The sequence below is a fragment of the Salvelinus namaycush genome, chromosome 34, assembly GCF_016432855.1.
Source record: "Salvelinus namaycush isolate Seneca chromosome 34, SaNama_1.0, whole genome shotgun sequence".
Lineage (NCBI taxonomy): Eukaryota > Metazoa > Chordata > Actinopteri > Salmoniformes > Salmonidae > Salvelinus > Salvelinus namaycush.
In genome coordinates, this window is record NC_052340.1 from 22,968,177 (window position 1) to 22,993,365 (window position 25,189).

General features: G+C 46.0%; 1 protein-coding gene across 1 annotated transcript in view; it reads right to left on the reverse strand.

Annotated features, from left to right (window-relative positions):
* LOC120028437 (zinc finger and BTB domain-containing protein 16-A-like) overlaps positions 1 to 25,189 on the reverse strand; it is a 30,641-nt gene that overhangs the window by 4,502 nt on the left and 950 nt on the right. The window contains exons 2-6 of the mRNA XM_038973656.1: positions 22,476 to 23,706; positions 19,462 to 19,562; positions 16,667 to 16,753; positions 9,333 to 9,503; positions 7,314 to 7,316 (exon numbers count right to left, since the gene is read on the reverse strand). Of these exons, the coding sequence (XP_038829584.1) occupies positions 7,314 to 7,316; positions 9,333 to 9,503; positions 16,667 to 16,753; positions 19,462 to 19,562; positions 22,476 to 23,706 (1,593 nt within the window). The remainder of the gene's footprint in view (positions 1 to 7,313; positions 7,317 to 9,332; positions 9,504 to 16,666; positions 16,754 to 19,461; positions 19,563 to 22,475; positions 23,707 to 25,189) is intronic.

Below are 25,189 nucleotides of genomic sequence, written 5' to 3' on the forward strand. Positions count from 1 at the left end.
CCAAAAATGATGCAGAAAAATGTATCCATCCTTTTGTTACTTCTAGGTTGGACTACTGCAATGCTCTACTTTCCGGCTACCAGGATAAAGCACTAACTTCAGTTAGTGCTAAATACGGCTGCTAGAATCCTGACTAGAACCAAAAAATGTGACCATATTACTCCAGTGCTAGCCTCCCTACACTGGCTTCCTGTTAAAGCAAGGGCTGATTTCAAGGTTTTACTGCTAACCTACAAAGCATTACATGGGCTTGCTCCTACCTATCTTTCCGATTTGGTCCTGCCGTACATACCTACACGTACGCTACGGTCACAAGACGCAGGCCTCCTAATTGTCCCTAGAATTTCTAAGCAAACAGCTGGAGGCAGGGCTTTCTCCTATAGAGCTCCATTTGTATGGAATGGTCTGCCTACCCATGTGAGAGACGCAGACTTGGTCTCAACCTTTAAGTCTTTACTGAAGACTCATCTCTTCAGTAGGTCCTATGATCGAGTGTAGTCTAGCCCAGGAGTGTGAAGGTGAACGGAAAGGCTCTGGAGCAAGGAACCGCCCTTGCTGTCTCTGCCTGGCCGGTTCCCCTCCACTGGGATTCTCTGCCTCTAACCCTATTACAGGGGCTGAGTCACTGGCTTACTGGTGCTCTTCCATGCCGTCCCTAGGAGGGGTGCGTCACTTGAGTCGGTTGAGTCACTGACGTGATCTTCCTGTCTGGGTTGGCGCCCCCCTTGAGTTGTGCCGTGGCGGAGATCTTTGTGGGCTATACTCGGCCTTGTCTCAGGATGGTAAGTTGGTGGTTGAAGATATCCCTCTAGTGGTGTGGGGGCTGTGCTTTGGCAAAGTGGGTGGGGTTGTATCCTGCCTGTTTGGCCCTGTCCAGGGGTGTCATCGGATGGGGCCACAGTGTCTCCTGACCCCTCCTGTCTCAGCCTCCAGTATTTATGCTGCAGTAGTTTATGTGTCGGGGGGCTAGGGTCAGTCTGTTATATCTGGAGTACTTCTCCTGTCTTATCCGGTGTCCTGTGTGAATTTAAGTATGCTCTTTCTAATTCTCGCTTTCTCTCTTTCTTTCTTTCTCTCTCTCGGAGGAGCTGAGCCCAAGGACCATGCCTCAGGACTACCTGGCATGATGACTCCTTGCTGTCCCCAGTCCACCTGGCCGTGCTGCTGCTCCAGTTTCAACTGTTCTGCCTGCGGCTATGGAACCCTGACCTGTTCACCGGACGTGCTATCTGTCTCAGACCTGCTATTTTCAACTCTCTAGAGACAGCAGGAGCGGTAGAGATACTCTTAATGATCGGCTATGAAAAGCCAACTGACATTTACTCCTGAGGTGCTGACTTGTTGCACCCTCGACAACTACTGTGATTATTATTATTTGACCATGCTGGTCATTTATGAGCATTTGAACATCTTGGCCATGTTCTGTTATAATCTCCACCCGGCACAGCCAGAAGAGGACTGGCCACCCCTCATAGCCTGGTTCCTCTCTAGGTTTCTTCCTAGGTTTTGGCCTTTATAGGGAATTTTTCCTAGCCACCGTGCTTCTACACCTGCATTGCTTGCTGTTTGGGGTTTTAGTCTTGGTTTCTGTACAGCACTTTGAGATATCAGCTGATGTAAGAAGGGCTATATAAATACATTTGATTTGATGTACCCAATGATACTACCAAGAAGACTGTGGTATAGACAAGATACACAAAAACGGCCAAACTCCACTAATCAATTATGTTTTTGTTCAATTTAGATGTCGATCAGAAGAAGTGGTCTCTCTCTCTCTCAATTCAATTCAATTCAAGGGGCTTTATTGGCATGGGAAACATATGTTAACATTGCCAAAGCAAGTGAAGTAGATAATATACAAAAGTGAAATCAACAAAAAAATGAACACTAAACATTACACTCACAGAAGTTCCAAAGGAATAAAGACATTACAAATGTCATATTATGTACAGTTGAAGTCGGATGTTTACATACACTTAGGTTGGAGTCATTAAAACCACTCCACAAATTTCTTGTTAAACTATAGTTCTGACAAGTCGGTTAAGACATCTACTTTGTGCATGACACAAGTCATTTTTCCAACAATTGTTGACAGACAGATTATTTCACTTATAATTCACTGTATCACAATTCCAGTGGGTCAAAAGTTTTCATACACTAAGTTGACTGAGCCTTTAAACAGCTTGGAAAATTCCAGAAAATTATGTCATGGTTTAGAAGCTTCTGATAGGCTAATTGACATCATTTGAGTCAATTGGAGGTGTACCTGTGGATGTATTTCAAGGCCTACCTTCAAACTCAGTGCCTCTTTGCTTGACATCATGTGAAAATCTAAAGAAATCAGCCAAGACCTCAGAAAAAAAATGTAGACCTCCACAAGTCTGGTTCATCCTTGGGAGCAATTTCCAAACGCCTGAAGGTACCACGTTCATCTGTACAAACAATAGTACGCAAGTAAAAACACCATGGGATCACTCAGGTTGGGTTGTGTTTCGGAGGATGCATGGCTCTCGACCTTTGTCTCTCCCGAGCCCGTACGGGAGTTGTAGCGATGAGACAAGACAGTAACTACTAATAATTGGATACCACGGAATTGGGGAGAAAAAGCAGAGGGGGGGGGGGGGGGGGAGAACTTCAACTGTATATATACAGTGTTGTAATGATGTGCAAATGGTTAAAGTACAAAAGTGAAAATAAATAAACATAAATCTGGTTTGTATTTACAATGGTGTTTGTTCTTCACTGTTTGCCCTTTTCTTGTGGCAACAGGTCACACATATTGCTGCGGAATGTCACCCTGTAGATATGGGAGTTTATCAAAATCGGGTTTGTTTTCTAATTCTTCGTGGATCTATGTAATCTGAGGGAAATATGTGTCTCTATGGTCATTCATTTGGCAGGAGGTTAGGAAGTGCAGCTCAGTTTCCACTTCATTTTGTGGGCAATGTGCACATAGCTTGTCTTCTCTTCAGAACCAGGTTTGCCTACTGCGACCTTTCTCAATAGCAAGGCTATGCTCACTGAGTCTGTACATAGTCAAAGCTTTCCTTAAGTTTGGGTCAGTCACAGTGGTCAGGTATTCTGCCACTGTGTACTCTCTGTTTAGGGCCAAATAGCATTCTAGTTTGCTCAGTTTTTTTTGTTAATTCTTTCCAATGTGTCAAGTAATTATCTTTTTGTTTTCTCATGATTTGGTTGGGTCTAATTGTGTTGCTGTCCTGGGGCTCTCTGGGGTCTGACCAGCTTGCTTAGGGGACTCTTCTCCAGGTTCATCTCTCTGTAAGTGATGGCTTTGTTATGGATGGTTTGGGAATCGCTTCCTTTTAGGTGGTTGTAGAATTTAACGTCTCTTTTCTGGATTTTGATAATTAGCGGGCATCGGCCTAATTCTGCTCTGCATGCATTATTTGGTGTTTTACATTCTACACAGAGGATATTTTTGCAGAATTCTGCATGCAGAGTCTCAATTTGATGTTTGTCCCATTTTGTGAATTCTTTATGTTCCTTTTGATGGCATAGAATGACCTTCTTGACTTGTCTCTCAGATCGTTCACAGCCAGTAAGTGTGAGCAGAGCCTGCAGAGCACCTGGTACATGCCATTGGCTTGGGCTAGTGTAAGAGTGGGGGTTGGGCCTGTTTGCCTGCTCACAGCCTGGGCGTATGTGTGACTTCCATGTTGAGGCCCTCTTTGCGGGTGTAGTGCATAGGGTGGGCAGGAGCCTAAATGGGCTGTGGGCATGGTTGACTTGGGGGGTTGTTGATTGGTTGGGGTGGGGGTGTGGATGTGGCTGGTGGTGTTGTGGTCTGGATGTAGGTCCGGGTCCTCTATGTGTAGGTCTGGGGGGGGGGGGGGGGGGGGTCTCGCTGGTCTGGGCGTTGTGTCTATTGATCTGCTGCTCCTGTGTGAAGTGTTGGGGCTGTGTTTGAGAGCGATGTCCTTTAGTGTCCGGGCAAAGGTGGGCACTGCTGCCTTGTATAGGTGGACCTGGTCATAAAGGCTGTTCAAGTCCAGGGCGGATTGGTGGGCCAGGTAAACATTTGGTTTTGAGGCACAGTCACGGGAAATACTTGCGTTTACCCGCTGTATGGTAGCAGGGTGGAAGTCTTTTCGTGGTAGCAGGGTGGATATAACCACTTGTGCATTGGGGAAAGTAGAAGAAGCTTTTTCAATCACTCTCTTGAGTGCTGTGGCCACCCTTTCCTGCTGTGCTCTCAGGTCGTTTGTGCCTGTGTGTATTATTATGTGGCTAGGTGAACCTAGTTGGTCCTCAGACAGAAGGTCTAGGGTGCGCTGGGTGTTTGGACACCAGAGTTTAGACACACTGTGTTTGGGAAGATTTAATTAAAAAAATATATATTTCCCATTTGAGTCCATAAGGAGTACAATCTGTGTCTTCTGTATGTCCTCAGTGGGTGTGGTTGTCAGGAGGGCTATCAGGGTGGCTATCAGGGTGGGAGCTCAGAGGGGGTGAGATCTCCTGGGCTTGGGGTTCTTCATTTGTCTGTCCCGCTGTGATTTCGAAGTGGTCAGGGTCTGGGGTGGACTGTTTAGCTGTGGTGTCGAGACTTTTGACGTGATCTGAGGTGGGCTGTTCTGCTGGTTTCTCTGCGGGGGTGGCCACCTCTCCAGTGTGTTCTGTCACACGCCATCCCCCTCACCCTCTCCTCCAGCAGTCTGATCCTCTCCTCTAGTGATCTGTTCTTCTCCTGCTTTTACTCCTGTTGAAGTTGTCTCACCACGGTCCAGAGTGCAGATATGTCTCTCTCCACCTCCAGCTCTCCGGGTCTGGTTAAGGGGTGTTGTTGTGCTGGACTGTTGTCTGGGTCTGTGCTGACTGGAGTGTAATCACCTGCTGTTCCAGCTCCACCTGCCTTACCTCCAGTTGGGTGAATTTATCTTTAATTTCAATGAGGGAGTAGTACTCTGTGCTGGGAGGTTGACTTTCTGCTTGGGGTTACCTGTCTGTGGGGTTATATAATGAAGAGGTCTGGTCTGACCTGCTCGGGGTGGGGGTATCTTCTCAAGGGAGAGCTTCTCCTGCTGAGCTATTTCTTTGATTAGGTGAAAGTCCAGCTGAAACTGTTTGGGGTTGCCCTGTACAATACTGTTCCAGACTTATAGAGATGTATATTAGCTGACTCAGAGTCCTCGTTGTCTAGTATCCTGAGTTTCCACCCCTCAGTAACACCCCACCCTCTTAACAGAGGGGTAGTGTGCTACTATAGCACTATGCCATGCCAGGGGATGGTCTGTGTGGAAGATGAGGTTGCTGATGTTCCCATTTTTAAAATAGTCTGCAAAAAGTGTCTCTTGATTTTCCATAAGGAGCTTAATTTTGTGCTCTTTTTGTTTCTTATCATTCTTTACATAAACAGGGTACTATATTTGAATTACCTCTGAACAGCGGGAAGCAGCTTCTAAGGCCTCTCCATTTGGTTGGAGTAGACTGTGCGACTCTCCTGCCATTGTTGGGCTAAAGGGCTTTGATACCTCTCACTTGACACGTCAGTGCTAATTGAAGTTGTATCAAGCTTGGTAGCCTTAACTTGGCATTCAGAGTCCTTATAAAATAATGTAATGTATCTTTCTCCTTGGCTTTTGGAAATAAAATATAGCTTCAGACTTAACATTATTCACTCAGTTCCAGGTTGGATGGTGTTTTCAGGTTTCTGTTGCATTTCAGAGCATTTGCTGTATAGCTTTGGAATAATAATCTTTGGTAGTCTCTCTCTGAGAAAAACACAGACATTTGCTGTTCTGTAGATATGTAACGGCAGTCTAGCTCTTCCTCCTCCTCGGACGAGGAGAGGAGAGAAGGATCGGAGGACCAATGTGCAGCGTGGTAATTTTCCATGAATTTAATAAACACAAAGACAAGATACTGACAAACTAATACAAAACAACAAACGACCGTGAAGCTACAAACGAAAGTGCAATACACAAGCTACTAACGTTAGACATAGACACGATACAAAATAACAAACAAACTAACCGTCACAGTCCTGTGTGGCACAAACACTGACACAGGAAACAACCACCCACAATCCCCAACACAAAACAAGCCACCTATATATGATTCTCAATCAGGGACAACGATTGACAGCTGTCTCTGATTGAGAACCATATTAGGCTGAACACAGAAACAGACGAACTAGACACACAACATAGAATTCCCACCCAGCTCACGTCCTGACCAACACTAAACAAGCAAAACACATAAGAACTCTGGTCAGGACGTTACAGTACCCCCCCCTGAGGTGCGGACTCCGAACGCACCCCTAAAACTCAAGGGGAGGGTCTGGGTGGGCATCTGTCCGCGGTGGCGGCTCCGGCGGTGGACGAGGACACCACTCCACCACTGTCTTTGTCCCCCTCCTTAGCGTCCTTTGAGTGGCGACCCTCGCCCACGACCTTGGCCTAAGAATCCTCCCCAAGGCCCCCACATGATTTAGGAGGTAGCTCAGGACAGAGAGGTAGCTCAGGACAGAGAGGTAGCTCAGGACAGAGAGGTAGCTCAGGACGAATGGCAGCTCCGGACTGAGTGGCAGCTCCGGACTGAGTGGCAGCTCAGGACTGAGTGGCAGCTCCGGACAGAGTGGCAGCTCATGACTGGAGGGCAGCTCATGACTGGAGGGCAGCTCATGACTGGAGGGCAGCTCATGACTGGAGGGCAGCTCATGACTGGAGGGCAGCTCATGACTGTAGGGCAGCTCATGACTGTAGGGCAGCTCATGACTGTAGGGCGGCTCATGACTGTAGGGCGGCTCATGACTGTAGGGCGGCTCATGACTGGAGGGCGGCTCATGACTGGCTGGCGGCTCTGGCAGCTCCTGACTGGCTGGCGGCTCTGGCAGCTCCTGACTGGCTGGCGGCTCTGGCAGCTCCTGACTGGCTGGCGGCTCTGGCAGCTCCTGACTGGCTGGCGGCTCTGGCAGCTCCTGACTGGCTGGCGGCTCTGGCAGCTCCTGACTGGCTGGCGGCTCTGGCAGCTCCTGACTGACGGACGGCTCTAGCGGCTCCTGACTGACGGACGGCTCTAATGGCTCGGGACAGACGGGCGGCTCTAATGGCTCGTGGCAGACGGATGGTTCAGATGGCGCTGGGCAGACAGATGGCTCAGATGGCGCTGGGCAGATGGATGGCTCAGACGGCGCTGGGCAGACAGATGGCTCAGACGGCGCTGGGCAGACAGATGGCTCAGACGGCACTGGGCAGACAGATGGCTCAGACGGCGCTGGGCAGACGAGCAGTGCAGGCGGCGTTGAGCAGACGAGCAGTGCAGGCGGCGTTGGGCAGATGGCCGACTCTGACCTGCTGAGGCGCACAGTAGGCCTGGTGCGTGGTGCCGGAACTGGTGGTACCGGACTGGACACACGCACCTCAAGGCTAGTGCGGGGAGCAGGAACAGGGCACACTGGTTTCTCAAAGCGCACTATAGGCCTGGTGCGTGGTGCCGGAACTGGTGGTACCGGACTGAGGGCACGCACCTCAGGGCGAGTGCGGGGAGAAGGAACAGTGCGTACAGGGCTCTGGAGACGCACAGGAGGCTTGATGCGTGGTGCCGGAACTGGAGGCACTGGGCTGGAGACACGCACCACAGGGAGAGTGCGTGGAGGAGGAACAGGGCTCTGGAGACGCACTAGAAGCCTGGTGCGTGGTGTAGGCACTGGTGGTACTGGGCTGGGGCGGGAAAGTGGCGCCGGATATACCGGACCGTGCAGGCGTACTGGCTCCCTTGAGCACCGAGCCTGCCCAACCTTACCTGGTTGAATGCTCCCCGTAGCCCGTCCAGTGCGGGGAGGTGGAATAACCCGCACTGGGCTGTGTTGGCGAACCGGGGACACCATACGTAAGGCTGGTGCCATGTACACCGGCCCGAGGAGACGTACTGGAGGCCAGATATGTTGAGCCGGCTTCATGGCACTTGGCTCAATGCTCAATCTAGCCCGCCCAGTGCGGGGAGGTGGAATAACCCGCACCGGGCTATGCACACGTACAGGAGACACTGTGCGCTCTTCCGCATAACACGGTGTCTGCCCGTACTCCCGCTCTCCACGGTAAGCATGGGAAGTGGGCGCAGGTCTCCTACCTGACTTCGCCACACTACCCTTTAGCCCCCCCCCCCAAGAAATTTTTGGGATTTCCTCTCGGGTTTCCAGCCTCGCTTACGTGCTGCCTCCTCATACCACCGCTCCTGGGCTTTAGCTGCCTCCATCTCTTCCCGAGAGCGGCGATATTCTCCAATGTGAGCCCAGTGTCCTTTACCCTCCAGAATTTCCTCCCATGTCCAGGATTCCTGTGTAGTGGGCCGCTGCTGCTCGTACTCACGCTGCTTGGTCCGAGTTAGGTGGGTGGTTCTGTAACGGCAGTCTAGCTCTTCCTCCTCCTCGGACGAGGAGAGGAGAGAAGGATCGGAGGACCAATGTGCAGCGTGGTAATTTTCCATGAATTTAATAAACACAAAGACAAGATACTGACAAACTAATACAAAACAACAAACGACCGTGAAGCTACAAACGAAAGTGCAATACACAAGCTACTAACGTTAGACATAGACACGATACAAAATAACAAACAAACTAACCGTCACAGTCCTGTGTGGCACAAACACTGACACAGGAAACAACCACCCACAATCCCCAACACAAAACAAGCCACCTATATATGATTCTCAATCAGGGACAACGATTGACAGCTGTCTCTGATTGAGAACCATATTAGGCTGAACACAGAAACAGACGAACTAGACACACAACATAGAATTCCCACCCAGCTCACGTCCTGACCAACACTAAACAAGCAAAACACATAAGAACTCTGGTCAGGACGTTACAAGATATTTATTTTGGTTTGCTCTGTCATTTGGGGAGAACTGCAGTAGAACTGACAGGCATTAATGGCAGGGGCCTAGAAGGCTGTGTCTAAGAACACAAACTCATAAACTGGATAAAATAGCCTCAAACATAACACTGGCCATAACGAAGCATTGCTGTCATCAGGAAAGTGAATCATAGCGGAGTTTATTAACGTTAAGTGAACATAAACATGATAAATTAAGTGAAACTGACTGTAGACTGAAATTAAAAAACTCTGGTCTCATGCTACTTCAGTCTAGTGCCAAGAGAGAAGTAGTAGTTCAAGATATTTAAAGATTAAAGGCTTGAGGTTTATGGGAATTGATCTCGTAGCAGCTTTGGATTGTGTGTTAGTGTAGGCGATGATGTTGACGGATATGACAGTGATGATGATGATGAAAACAGTGAAGATGATGAAAACAGTGTTGGTGGTGATGATGACGAAGATGACATAGGACATAGATGCGGTCCTTACCTGTGTGTGAGCGCAGGTGGCGTTTGAGGGTGGTGTGGCTGGGGAAGGTGTGGTCACAGTGGCTGCAGACGTAGCTGTGCATCCCTGCATGGACCTCCATGTGCTGCTGCAGAGCCTTCTGGGTCTGGAACCGCTTGGCACACAGCAGACAGAACACTGCCATGTCTGTCCCTGGAGACCACACAGACACAGACACATTTATTTCAGGACCAAACATACACTCAGTGGGGAAACTGGATCACTCAACTCTGAGCCTGAGCCTGAGTGTTCTGAGGAGAACACTTCTTTCAAAGAGCAAAGTGTTTCTTCCTAAACTAACCCCCTTGACAGGCGTGAAATACATTCAGTTTGACTTTATACACTTTTCTGATTGACGTTGACTTGGAAGTCATGGTCTTTTCGAGATTTTTTTAAACACAATACACAGGATGCTGGAACTGTCAATCACATAATCAATGCCTTCTCCTTATAGGATATTAAAAGCGGAATTATTCTCCTGAATCCCCATCAAGCCTGTGTTCAAGCAGCCTCTGAAGTCCTCTGTGTCTGTTTACAGAGAGAGGCTGATAGAAGCTCCACCCTGAACGATGCCTACACTATGAGCTATGTGCTGAATGTTAAGTAGTCATATCAAGCCATTAAAGGCAGGACTGCAGGAAAAACACAATCCTTTTAATCCTGTGTGTGACCTGGCATCACTTTGGGGCTGCTCTCCTGTTGCACTGAGAGTGGAGCGGAATACAGATAGGGAAACACAGGCTACTTTTATTCACACAGGATCTGTGAAGAACCACCATTAAATACACTCACACACATTATACAGGGTTCTTACTTGTTCTTAACACTATTCAATGACTCCTTTGCTTATCCCACTCATGAAAATCCAAATGTGACGTAGGACTGAATAATCAGTTCATCGGGTAATCAATTCCACTGATAATAATGTATGAGTCTTGCAGAGAGGTGGTTAATGTTAGGTTATGAGGTCGGTATTTCTGTCTGCTTGGGTTTAGGATAATTTACAAAGCAGGTCCCATTCCTCACGACTCGGATTCAATCAGACATCTCCAGCAGTGGATCATTAGTAAACAGGAGGCTATGCCAGCGTTTCATTGGAATTCAAGTGGGGTTGCTGAGTTGCATTTAAAATGCAGTCTGATGAGGTCCACTAAATCAAATCATTTGTTACTGTTATTGAAGTGCCTTGAGGCAACTGGCAATTAAATTGGAATTAGTACAAGAAAGAGATACGCCACACTCACACTAAGACAGGAGATTGTCAGACAGTGTTTGGAGTTCAATCAAGTTAACAGACAAGGATATTTAGTGTCAATAATTCCAACAATTTCAGCAATAAATCATAGGATCTCTCTATTGTTGACCGTTTTCCTGCAATACACATGCCAAAAATTCTCCCAAATCTTTCATTTATTTTAGTCATGATTACTCCCAGATACATTTCACTTATTGAACCACTACATAACCTACTCTGAGGGAGTCAGTCAGTATCTTAGTGCCTCACATTACACGTGGTCCTCTTCACAAACGACTGGGAATACACAACGTGAAAGGCCTAGCTTACATCAGGCCTCATTTATAGGATAAAATGTGTCACAAATATTCCGAATATTTCTAAGATTACATGCATCTGTGTTATTTTTCTTTTCTCTCTCGTTATTAGATATTGACCATGGGACTTGATGGAATTAAAGTAGGCTATGAGTTTGCTGTGATTTGCCCTAAACGGCACTAGGAGAATTTAGCATTATTTCTACTCAATAACAAAGAAGAGAGAAGATGAGAGATGTTCTCCACTCCACACAATGCAGCAGAAAGAGGGCCTACTGGAATGCACTGCACCTGATAACTAGCTTTATTCCAGTGGCCATCTATCTTCACAATAGAAACACAATGTGGTTCGAACCCTCAATGGCCAGATCCATTAGTCATAGGCTCTTCATGCAACTCCTACACTTCCAGGCTTTGTGTAGTAGCCTAATGATCAGGGCTTTTCTCACCCACGGACCACAATGTTTTACCGATGGACAAAAGATCTTCCCTGTACCGCCCCCAGCCCTGACTAGACAGGAAAGCTTCTCTGTTATGTCTCACTGTCCAGCTGACTATCTACTTTCTTTAGTTTCAGATTTTTTTCTAAAGAAGCAGAGCTACCTCTTGACTGGAATGCACCAACAATCTAGGCTAAATAAACATGTATCCTGACAAGTAAAAAAAATCTTTAGGAACTGCAGAATCCATTCTGTGCTGCGGTCAGTGGGACTAAATGAAGAATAATCTAAGAAAAATGTGTCAAGACGTTCAATCTCAATGCGCCAGCAGGGGGAGTGCTCTCTAATCTTCTACTCCCTCTAGCCAACATGCTGGATAGGACGTCAAATGATACAGTACCATAAGTTACTTCTGCAGTTCTGTATTATTTTCCTCAGAAAATGTTCTCACTCAGTATCATTCCTCAGCTCTTCTCATTCATTCATTCTTGAAATGACCATTCCCATGAGTCTGCATTCTGCCTATTTTGAGCACTAAACCATTAAACAGTACGGATTCATTCTTGTTCTACTTGTCATGTCCTGCTTCTAGACACACAGATGCTCAGTCAATACCCTCTCATCCCACTGCCATGAAAATAATGTGAAACTGTCAAAACAAAAGTTCTCGCTTAACAATGATCTCAGTCCCACCTCCACAGTGACAACTCCTTGAGTAATAGAGTAGTTACCAGAAACAACTCAACTTAATTGAAAGACAATAACAGAAGCACTAATACAAATAGTCCCTTAAATAAAAGCAGTAGATAAGAGCCAGAGTCAGAGGTGCAGCACATACAGTATGTATCTATGCTGACATTCATTAGTTTGATGACTACCTGCACCAGTGCACTCTGTTAACTTTCACACCTAAACACTTGCTTTCACAGCATCTTTTTCCAGTAGGCTTTGCTCCTTAGTGCAGAGCAGCCTTTCTGTGAGAAAACACTATCTTCAGTAGGCATGCCACTGCCCCCACTGCCCCCTGCTTTCTCATCCTTAACCAGACAAAGGGAATGGGATTTGGTCTTCTGACCTCTTGACCCTAGGTCCTCAATGTGGTAAACACCATGTAATCAATGGTATTCCTCAAAGGCTGGATGGCTGACTGAGCATTGTGCATCTATTGAGTCACACAGGGGAGGGGCCGTGCAGACATTCCACAGAGAAAGATTATTTAACTTCAGTATAGTTTCTCTCAGTAAACTTTAGACAGACAGTGTATACAGAACTAAACTCATTCCAGAGTTCCTATGTTCCAATCTGAAAAGAGGTGCCAAGAAACAAGATATTTCATAAAAATATTCTAGCCAGGAGAAGGGAAGTTCAGCCTGACAGTTTAATTAAACGTCAACCGTTTATCAGATCAGACATCAGATCAGAACATGACATGGGAGCATTTACATAACAGCCTGTCAATAGTCCAACTAAGGCAGGGAACACAGAGGAAGTGGCTCAACAGACAAAAACATGTCTCTAGGCAACCAGATTGGATCATGGCCCTCCTTGGGGTGAAGTGTTCAAACTAATCCCTCCATTCACAAATAAGCAAAGCCTGTTCCTTTTCTAAAGACTAACAAAAGTTTTCCCACCCTGTGAATCTCACAGTAACCCCACTGCAAATTGAACAAGGGATTGCATAATGTTTATACAGATCTCTGTAATGTTAACCGTCTTTAGGTTTAGTTCACCATAGATCTCCATCTAATCTCATTGGTCTGTGTTAACAGCACGTTTCTGTGCAGGTCTCACCATAACTACACTACAAAGCAACCATGGACTGCTCCTTTAAACCAGTATACAAAAGAAGGTATGAATAGTTAAACCTACACAGTGGCTCTGGGAAATACTGAGCTATGAAGCTAAAGAGTTTAAACAAATTTTCTTAAGATCGTTGAAAGAGTTGAAAGTACTATGCCACACTCTTTAAAGAGCTTGCTTATTGGGTTAAGTCAGATTCACTAAAAGGAGCTATAACTGATTGGCTCAACATCAAGGCGCTATGAGTAAAACTAATATGGCTCACCTCAGCATGTTCACTCACTAGCTGCCCCTGTGACCCAGTTACACATATACACTATGTACATTACATTGAGCAATGAGCACCAGACCTTATATGACCCAGTGCCTTCCCTATGAGTAAAAGATGTTGAAAATACGTATTTTTGGTTGAAAAGACATTGAAAAGACGTTGAAAAGACATAGGAAATATGTCTTTCAACCAATTTTGCACACTGGGTTCAGACTGGGTCCCTGTAGACTATATGTTATGATAAGTCTAGAGACAGACAGTAACCATACAGAACCTCAGATGATCCCAGGTAGGCCAGCCACTGATCAGCAGACCGCTAATCTACCAGAGTGAAGAACAACCAGCTCAATAATTAATGCAACAAGAGATACGTTGCTGGTGTTTAACCACCATTCCATCTTCCATGGCCCGTTTCATTGAGGTCACCTGCTGTCTCCAATCTGGATGTTTAGCATATTTTGCCAATAGCATTCACCATAAAGTACATGAAAACAGAGTAGAAGCCTACAGGGCCTGAATGACTGGACTAGCACTAGGCAGTGTGTTCTTTGAAGCTAGAGGCCAGCAAAATAGACTGGGGTGTAAGTAGAGTACAGTATGACTCAGTACTTGAAGATCTGTACCAATGATTAGTTATTTATAAGTGGAATGGGGGTATACATTTCAACCGATTGCATATTCATTATTGTGAATGCAGCTTGCACAATAATTATTGCGCAATTAGATGAGGTCTATTTCATTGAGAAGTGGCTATGCTATGCACTTAGGCAGTATTGAATGTACAAGAAAGTGTGATGGAGTAGGATGTGTTCTCTGTATAATAGGGGTTATGTGTACTGTGGACATTCAGTACAGGAAGTGTTTATGTGTAGGATAAGGGCAGCTGTTTGTAAGAACACACAAAGACAGCACTCTTAGGGCCTTCTCCTGCAGGCAAGGTGGCAGAATGGTTAGCCACTATGTTCTGCACCATGTCCAGTCCATTACTACGCTCTATGATTTGCTTACATTTTCCAAAACTGTTCAAACAAGATGATACCACAGAGAACCTAGCTAACATGGTCTAATGAAATAAGGTCATTGTTGCTTGAGTGTTTGAGACAGTTCCATTATTTTATTTTGGGCACCCACAAGTAGGTCAGAGGCAAAGCAGACGGCGACTGTGACAGAGAGGGCTGTGGTGGGGACTGAGTAAACAGCACCACATGATGTTGTTTTCCTGGGAGTCCTGGCATCCAATGCCACCAACCCTTCCAACCAGGAACTCCCCCCTAACCAGCCCCTTAACGCCAACCCACAGCCACTCACCTCTGACATTCACATTGCCAAAACACACTCACTCACTGGAAATAAGCTAGGCTCTGCAGTGCAGTGCAGTCCCTGTAGCGTGATTGATATGAGAGCCAACCAGGTGTTTGTCAGGTAGGGGTGTTTTCCTTCTTGAGGAGAATAGATCAGTAAACTAAAGGGCTATGGCTGCTAAGGTCTGACCTGTGATAATGTCTGTTTGGCTTCCTGGCATACTGTCACATTTATTTTTGATTTTATTTTATTTAACTAGGCAAGTCAGTTAAGAACAAATTCTTATTTACAATGACGGCCTAACCCAGACGACGCGGGGCCGTCATTATGGGACTCCCAATCACGGCCGGATGTGATACAGCTTGGACATGGCGATATACAAAGCCATGGTAACAAGATTCATTCAGCCAGTGATCTCAAAGGTTATAAACCTAGGATGTGTTGAAAGTATAATCAAAAGAGGATCATAGCGCACTCAAAGTTTGATTGGTGCGTTAAACCAGTGAATCCTTCTTCAGTTTTTAAGTTACACACTGAAGAAGGCAAATAAGCAGAAACGTCTGTTTATGCTATCCTGATGCAGTAAGAATATATATTTTTTTTAAGAAATAAGCTTTATGTGACATCTTTTTGAGTGCAGAAGACCTGTCACACTTTTGCTTGTGTTGAAAGTATAAGAACATACAGTGAATGCATATTCTAAAAGAGAATGTGTACAGTAGCTGAATTCCCTATAACCACCAAACAGCTCCAAAAAAATCATACCATTCTGGTCAGAGCACGAAGTGTACAAAGCGGCAGTAAGAGGGTCATTTATCACACTAGACCAAGTTGAGATCATGACAAAATGAGTGAGTAATGCCCTCCTGTACCCTGCACTAGATACGCTGCCAAGCCGATAAGTGACCCCTGGATGTTTACAACCTGAAGGAGAGGAGGTAGAAACTTTAGGCATCGTTAACACCCCTCCATGTCCACAGGCATTAACTATTCATATTGTGTGTGGAACCTGGAGTTACAGTTACATGCCAATGCTTCGGAGAGGGTTATCAGCTTTCTCTGACAGTAGCAGAAAAGGTGTGGATTCTGACACTCATTGTGGATCGACTGTAGGGTTTGTCTAAGATGACTAAAGGTAGAGTTTAATTTAGATACTGTAATGACTGGGATTCAGGCACTGGGAGAGGGTCTGAATATTTGGAAGGAAGACAAATATAGGCAGCTTTTATTTCAACCTCATTTGTGTAACTTCGGTAGGAGATACCCAGTCATCTGATTAGAGGAGTGTCTCGCTAATTAAAACAATTGGGTTTCAGAATAGTTCCCAGGAACTGATGTCCATTATCTTCTGAGCTGGAGAGGATAAATAGAATCTATCACCATGAGATCATTCCCAAACAAAATGTGTTGATCCAAGTTGTTGACGTGAGTCAGAGCCATAGAGTAACAACCCTCTGGGCTTATCACGCACATAGCCTAGATGCATGGCATATCTATGACACTGTCATGTACTTGCAGTGTGGCCTAGGCTTGCCTGGCGTGTCAGGCTTGCCAGCACCGTGGTAAATAGGCATGCACCCACACGGCATACCAGGAGATATTAGTTGGTGATATTTGAGAGGGCCTTCCTGTCCTCGCTAGCCGCTGATAAATTATGGAGCAACATGACAGGGACAGTTTAACCCTGCCAGCACAATAACAAGGATGTTAATACCCATAGTCATACGTTTATTAAACACTTTTTTGAATAAGCAGCAAGACAGACAGAATACATTACATATGCAGACCTCAAATGGTGTCTTGTCAATTGTAGCCTGCTTGTTTAAGGGTAGTGAATGAGTGTTTGTGAGTTATTGGGTACCTGTACGTTTTCAACCGTGAGCTATGTTTGTCTGTGTGTGTCTGTCAGACAGTACCTGTGTGCGCGTGTCTGTGTGTCTGTCATACAGTACCTGTGTGTGTCTGTCTGTGGGCCTCCAGAGCGTCTTCAGCAGAGAATGTAGCTCCACACTGATCACACACCAGGGCCTCAGCTCCAGCTGCAGGGGGACATCTCAGTCATGTGTCATCATCAAACACTTAACATATGGTGTACATTCTTTTGTGAGATGTTAACATTCATGTATACAGTATGAGAAAACAATCAGCAATTTGTACAAAATAATTATGATCATGCTGTAGAGGGCGCAACTGAATTTGATGGATGGAATTCATGGTTATGGCAACCAATCAGCTGAATCTCAGATGGCTATAAAAGCTCCACTTTTACTTCCGAATCAAACCACATTTTTAAAAGGTGAGAAAGCTGTTGGATTAAAACCCATATCAAACCTTGAGCCAATGCAATGCTCTATTTAAAAGTCCCTAAGTAACCATCCTCTTCTGTATACACTTTTGGTTGTTTACAGTTACATTATGAGTCACACAGAGTAAAAAAGACCAGAACCCATTGGAAAAACACAACTCTGGCCAAACAAAGGCACCAGACAGTGTTCCATGGCCTCTCTATTTCACAGTGAGGAGCTGAGCTGAAGAGTTGTATTTACCCTGTTATCAGGCTCGGAACAGTGCACAGCCTGTCTGCCTGAGTTGACACAGAAGGACTGGGTGTTCTGTGCACAGCAGACGATCTGAGCCTGCGGCACATGCCTTTATCAGAAACCCTCCAGTCAACACTCCCTAGCCATCTCCCTCAGTAAAACACAGCACCCTGCTCACCTTTGGAATGCCCTTGTCTTTTCATATGAAGAGATCAGAGAAGACAAGGGCACTGACACCACTCAGCTATAGGAGATGCCAGTTGCTCTGACAAATGGTGATTCTGTACACACACACACACACACACACACACACACACACACACACACACACACACACACACACACACACACACACACACACACACACACACACACACACACACACACACACACACACACACACACACACACACACAGAATACACTCTCCCAGCTGTTTGGATATGGGCTGGCTAGTGGTGAGATGTAAATCGGTTTCAGATCCATACTGGCCCAGGGCTCATTCACTGATCTATTTTCTGCTCAGCTGGCTTTAAATGAAGTTAAAATGACTAATTAAAACGCCCACAAGCTTTGGAAACTGGGAGCGCTACAGCCTAAATGTAGTCCTCTTTCAACTCTCCCCACCTCCCTGTACAGCTGCACTAGTCCCAGTGCTGTAGCTAGCTACAATCACCTCATCCACAGATTTCACCTCATTTCAGATATTTGACATTTATCTTGGAAACAAAACATTTCAGCATACAATGTAGCCTTTTCCGAGATGTAGGTAGGTGATGTACTGCAGGGCTGTCCTTGGCTGAGAGAAGCATAAGGACAGTACATTAAATGTTGTGTGTTGTGTTCTGTGACAGTGCGTCCAGTGTGTTGTGTTCTGTGACAGTGTGTTGTGTTCTGTGACAGTGTGTTGTGTTCTGTGACAGTGTGTTATATTGGGAGATTGTTCGTGATTAGGGAGGAAGAGAATATAGTGCATTGTCTTGTGGCGTCAAAGGCATGGAGTGTGCTCTCATCCATAAACCATCAAACTGTCTCCAGACGTGGCTGCAATAGTCCTCCATCAAAACACTTTGTCTGGCATACCAAAATACGAGCCAGCATCGGGCTGAATACCAAATCAGCCCATTAGACTGGCTCCTTAGCAACCAACAGAGGATCTAAAGGCTGCTATGGGCTATACGGCAACACACAATGACAATGAAATAAGATCAAACTCTTTGTTTTTGTACAATACAGAGGCTATATATTTTGTTAATGAATATAAAATTAGATGAAAGAAGGTTCCAGAAATCTATTTTGTAATGAAAGATCAAAGTAGCTAAATGATGTGTAACAGGCCTATATTACACCCACTATAGCCAGTATGTCTCATCAGGTCATACCGATGCAGACAGGATGAGTAAAGGAGAGTAGCCATTTGCCAACTAGCAGAATACTTACTGTATGTCGTGATTGATGCAACTATCATTCAGATCATAGAGTTCCAAACATGGATTAAAATGTGTCTACTGTGAGAGATCAGGTAGTTTATGAACACAGTTTGGAGAAAGGGAACCTCTCATCTGTCAGCCATCTGTCATCTCCTATCACTCTTACAGGGATCAGAGGAGAGGAAAGAGATCAGAAGAGAGGAAAGCCAGGGTATAGCAGCATTGTGTCAATTCTTCCTTACATCAGAGTGGGGTTTCTGTTTATATTTTAGTTTAATTTATAAGCCATCTCTCCGCCTACTCTCCTCCCCTTCTCCTGCTCTATTTTGGATAAAGTGGCTGGGAGAGCAGTCAGGTCTGATTAAGTCGGCGTTTGGGTACAGTGTGTTCCTGGACACACATCTGCGAGCGAGCCATCACACACGCTTCGGAGCACTGGCAGAACACCCAGGCCTGCCGGCAGCTGATGATGTCATCACTCAGAGGGACAGAGCTGGCGAGGAGCCAGACAGACTCTCCGAAAACACACACACACACAGATTCACAGAGAGAAGACAAAAGAGAAGACAGAGACACTGAAGATCTGACACATGCAGAGACAGTCTCAGACAGGAGACAGATAGGAGACAGACAATAAGAGGAATACTCTTTCCTATGGATCCTTTAAGACATATATACGTGTGACATAATGAAGAGGTACATGTGAAAACAGTACAGCTCTATCAGGGGTATTCTGAATGGAATTTATTCTGTTATTATCATCATATGGCAGTGTTACCTGAGTGAGAGAGCATGTGCATCCTGAGCCGTACACTGTCTATGAAGCGTTTGCCACAGAACTCACAGCCGTGTCCCTTCTCGCCTCCACTGTGCAGCTTCCTGTGGGGACAGAGACAAAAGGACTGTGATGAGCCAATGACTGAGGTCTCAAAAATAGCAGACATTGTGCTCAAAAATGTTTTTGTGCATTTTCTGAAGGGTTTTCAAAAGGCAGCAACATCATTGTCCTTGTACAGAACAGCATGTTTAATTCCAACCTGAAAGTATCCCTCTCTGTGTACTGCTGCATCATTAGAGTAAAGAGGTCTCTAAGAGTCGTGAGTCACACAGTATCACACTGTACGAATACAAAAGGAGAACAGACAACATAAAAATATCAGGGATACTTTTAGAAAGCACAATACAAATAAATTTGCTTACACCCACGTACACATACAGACAGACATAATCACAGACACCCACGTACACATACAGACACAGACAGAAACACAGACCCCCACATACAGACACAGACAGAAGCACAGACACCCACGTACACACACAGACACACACGTACGCATGGAAATCAAGACACACACTCCTCTCGTAACTAGTACAAAAATAAAAAAACTGACTCGCCGCTTTGCCTGCAGCAAACCCCATGATATCATATCACACACGTCCAGCCATGCGAGGCATCATCTGCATTGTTATCCTCATATCCCCCTCTGCAGTACAATGGTCAGACAGCAGTCCTATAGACAGTTCTAAACAGACCACAGTCAAATAATAGATGATCTAATACATAGTACCAATAAAATATTACGTCAACAAAACTCTTCAATTAAATCAAGAACACCCGTTACATCAAAATAGAATAGAAAACAAGAGGTTTTAACAGAAAACTAGGGAAGAGATCCACTATAAACCAGACACCTCATACGATTCCCTGCTTTCTCCTTTAGATAATTCACTTAATCAAAGCTGAAGTTAAAGTTCTGAAAAGGTGTGCTATGCCCTAACAAACTTCTCTCTCCCTGTTCTCTCCACTCAGAAATGTCAATGTGACTAAAGTGGATGATGCTCAGTGACCTGTCTCCTGACATGGACTAGCTTCATTACAACACCAGCAGTCACCAGAAGGACTGACTCCTCCAACCTTCAAACCTCTGCCTATCTCCATGACTGAGCATTGGCTAGCTAATACCCTGCTGGATGTTCTATCATCAGACTCTTTCAAACACTGGAGTGGCACAGGCCTGAAATGTCAACCATCTGCGTGGGAGGAGAAAGGGGAGAAGTTGGTGCTCTGACACTGATGATGGCTTGGTTGATTGATTTAGCAATGGTACCTGAGGACCTGTCTGAAGCTGTTGTAATGTCATGAGTAGCACTGCTCACAAGCTAAAGCTGAGCTGGTGTAGCACGTGTCATCAACAGAGTTATGGGAAATGTGACTCATGAGTTCACAATAATCTTACAAGTTATAAACCCACCAACCTCTAGTCTAAACCCACCAACCTCTAGTCGACCTCTAGTCTAAACCCACCAATCTTTAGTCTAAACCCACCAACCTCTAGTCTAAACCCACCAACCTCTAGTCTAAACCCACCAACCTCTAGTCGACCTCTAGTCTAAATCCACCAACCTCTAATCTAAACCCACCAACCTCTAGTCTACCTCTAGTCTAAACCCACCAACCTCTAGTCCATCTCTAGTCTAAACCCACCAACCTCTAGTCAACCTCTAGTCTAAACCCACCAACCTCTAGTCTACCTCTAGTCTAAACTCCCCAACCTCTAGTCTAAACCCACCAACCTCTAGTCGACCTCTAGTCTAAACCCACCAACCTCTAGTCGACCTCTAGTCTAAACCCACCAACCTCTAGTCTAAACCCACCAACCTCTAGTCTACCTCTAGTCTAAACCCACCAACCTCTAGTCTACCTCTAGTCTAAACCCACCAACCTCTAGTCTAAACCCACCAACCTCTAGTCAACCTCTAGTCTAAACCCACCAACCTCTAGTCTAAACCCACCAACCTCTAGTCAACCTCTAGTCTAAACCCACCAACCTCTAGTCTACCTCTAGTCTAAACTCCCCAACCTCTAGTCTAAACCCACCAACCTCTAGTCGACCTCTAGTCTAAACCCACCAACCTCTAGTCAACCTCTAGTCTAAACCCACCAACCTCTAGTCGACCTCTAGTCTAAACCCACCAACCTCTAGTCGACCTCTAGTCTAAACCCACCAACCTCTAGTCTAAACCCACCAAGTCATGAGGCAGCAGTATAACTGTCAACCAGTGGCTTCTGCCTTCACATGCTAAAAAGCCTGCTGATCCCTATAGAGGCAGGCTACTCTCCCTCCTCAATAATGCAAAGGAATGCATACCAAATACACTCAGAGACAGTTTTAAGTATGAGTCATATCTAATTAAAAATAATCATACAGAATTGTGAAATTTAGCAACTTAGTAAACAGCTTCATTATGCCACACCATGTATGCTAAGCGGCTAACAAAGACCTATTTTATACCTCTCATGAAGTCCCTATACTCAGGCACAAGAGCAGGTGTATTTTTTTAAACAAATTAAGATATTTAATATCGTTGCTCCCAGGTCTTTCCTTTGAAGTCTTTTAACGTGTTAAAAGTTAATAAAGACAAAAAAAATACAAAAAATCGCCAACCTTTAAATTAGAAGTTGTGTACTACAATTTATATCTTCCTGCACATTCTAACAAAACATTTAACCATTTAGCATGAAGACTCCAGACTCACCACACACATACACACTCCAAATCCCTCTCTCTGTCTCTCACAGACCTCCTAGTGTATAACGACCAGATAGAGTACTTTGTGGGTGAAGGGGTGACGCAATCTAATTGCATTCCACATTCAACTACATTTACCTGCCGGCACTCTCTGACAAAATACTTCCTTCAATGATACCTAGAGATCCATAATACCTAAAGACACCCTAGAGATATAACAGTGAGTTGAGTATGCAGTCTGCAGTAATCTGTACTCTACCTGTGTTGCTCCATGGCCTCTCTGTTATGCAGCTGGAGACCACAGTCCCCACAGCTCTGACTCTGACTCTGGCCCTCCCGCCTCATCCCTGCTGCAAACTGGCCCAGCCTGCTGAGGATCTCCCTGTGGAGCAGGCCCTGGGGCAGCAGTCCCCCGTAGGCCCTCAGGTCCAGGGACATGGCCAGGGAAGGGGCCACCGACATGGGCATAGGCAGCCCCACATCCCCTATGTGATTGGAGGGCATGGATGAGTAGAGGGAGGCCAGGTGTTTCTCAGCCAGCCCAGGGAAACTGTCCAGAGGAGAGTTGTTCCCCACTATGCCCCCCTCCTCTTGGCCCGAGTGCTGCTCTCTAGCCGAGGTGATGACACTGCCTCTTTGGGGGGTCCCCGGGCCCTCATCTCTGGGCTGGTCCGATTCAAAGCCCCCCTCCCCTCCGCTGGAGGACCGGCCTTCATAGCTATTGACTTCATCCACCTGCATGTTATTGTCCTCTGTCTTTATCCTCTTAGTCAAAGGCAGGGAGGGGTCCTGTGCTCCATTGAGGCTGTACTGCAGTGGAGACTGACCCAGGCCCTCCAGACTAACCCCTCCAACTTGTGTGGGACTAGCTACAGGGAGCCCCATAGGTAGTTCCCCTGGCCCAGAGGGACTCCTGTCAGTCATGTGGTACAGTGCCAGGTGGTGCAGGGCGGTGGGGTTGATACCACCCTCCTGCATGGAATGCTTCTTGGATATTAGCATGTTCCTCCAGTGCCTTGCCCTGCTTTGTTCGCTCTCTCCAGACCCGTGGTTCCTCCCACTCAGACTCAAGTGGTCCTGCTTCTCCTCTGACTGGATGGTCTCCAGGACCTTGAGGCACTGCTCCTCCAGGTACTCGATTTCCAGGATCTCAGCGGCGTACAGCAGGTCATCCAGGTCCTCGGCCGTGGCCTGCAGGGAGGCCGTGTAGGCATACTCCAGGATCTGCTGGAAGGTCTTGGGGGAGAGGAAGTCGAGGGCGTAGCGCAGGCTGCTGCGGTGGAACAAGATCTCAAACATCTTGCTGGTGCAGGCCAGGACGGTGCGGTGGGCCGGGAACTCCTGGCCGTCCACCGTGATGATTACGTCACACAGCGTTCCCGACAGACGCATATGATTGGCCCTCTGCAGGAGCGTGGCTGGGAGGGTGGGGTTGTGGAGCTGGAGAACACCCATCTTAGTCAGATGATCCGTACGGCCTCGGACCCTCTCTGAGCCCACGCATGAGGTGTGTTCTATCCCACCTGCTTTCCTTCAGTGTGTCTATAAGTCTAAAGGGAGATACAGAAGAAACCACATTAAATATTCAAATCTCAGATCATGGTAATGACAGTACAATTAATAGTGAATAAGAATGGTCTGGTTGATTGCCATGTTTTTAAAAAAGTATGTCTTATATCAATATCTTGCATGTTCAACAATTGCAGAAGGAAAGAAAAGTAATAATATTTTAGAATTGGCTTACCAAATGTCTGGGACTGAGTTGAAATGTTGATATTGTATGGTAATGTGTCACTATAAGGAAATACACTGGAAGGAAACACAGGGGAAATATAGATTCCCTAAATCTAGGAGTGCACCATGAGGTCTGTTTGATACTAGTCACGCACTGTATATGTCTATACAGTGCATTCGGAAAGTTCAGACCCCTTGATTTTTTCCATATTTTGTTATGTTACAGACTCATTCTAAAATGGATTAAATAGTTTTTTTCCCCTCATCAATCTACACACAATACCCCGTAATGGCAAAGCAAAAACTGTAAAAAAAAAAAAAAACTGAAATATAACATTTACATAAGTATTCAGACCTTTTACTCAGTACTTTGTTGAAGCACCTTCGGCAGCGATTACAGAGAAGACCCCCAGTCTTCTTGGGTATGACGCTACAAGCTTGGCACACCTGTATTTAGGGAGTTTCTCCCATTCTTCTCTACAGATCCTCTCAAGCTCTGTCAGGTTGGATGAGGAGCATCGCTGCACAGCTATTTTCAGCTCTCTCCAGAGATGTTCGATTGGGCTCAAATCCGGGCTCCGGCTGGGACACTCAAGGACATTCAGAGACTTGTCCCGAAGCCACTCCTGTGTTGTCTTGGCTGTATGCTTAGGGTCCTTGTCCTGTTGGAAGGTGAACCTTCACCCCAGTCAGGTCCTGAGCGCTCTGGAGCAGGTTTTCATCAAGGATCTCTCTGTACTTTGCTCCATTCATCTTTCCCTTGATCCTGATTAGTCTCCGAGTCCCTGGCGCTGAAAAACATCCCCAGAGCATGATTCTGCCACCACCATGCTTCACCATAGAAATAGTGCCGGGTTTCCTCCAGATGTGACGCTTGGTTTCATCAGACCAGAGAATCTTGTCTCGTTTCTCATGGTCTGAGAGTCCTTTAGGTGCCTTTTGGAAAACTCCAAGCGGGCTGTCATGTGCCTTTTACTGAGGAGTGGCTTCCGTCTGGCCACTCTACCATAAAGGCCTGATTGGTGGAGTGCTGCATAGATGGTTGTCCTTCTGGAAGGTTCTCCCGTCTTAAACTCGAGCTCTGTCAGTGACCATTGGGTTCTTGGTCACCTCCTGACCAAGGCCCTTCTCCCCGATTGCTCCGTTCGGCCGGGTGGCCAGCTATAGGAAGAGTCTTGGTGGTTCCAAACTTCTTGCATTTAAGAATGATGGAGGCCACTGTGTTCTTGAGGACCTTCA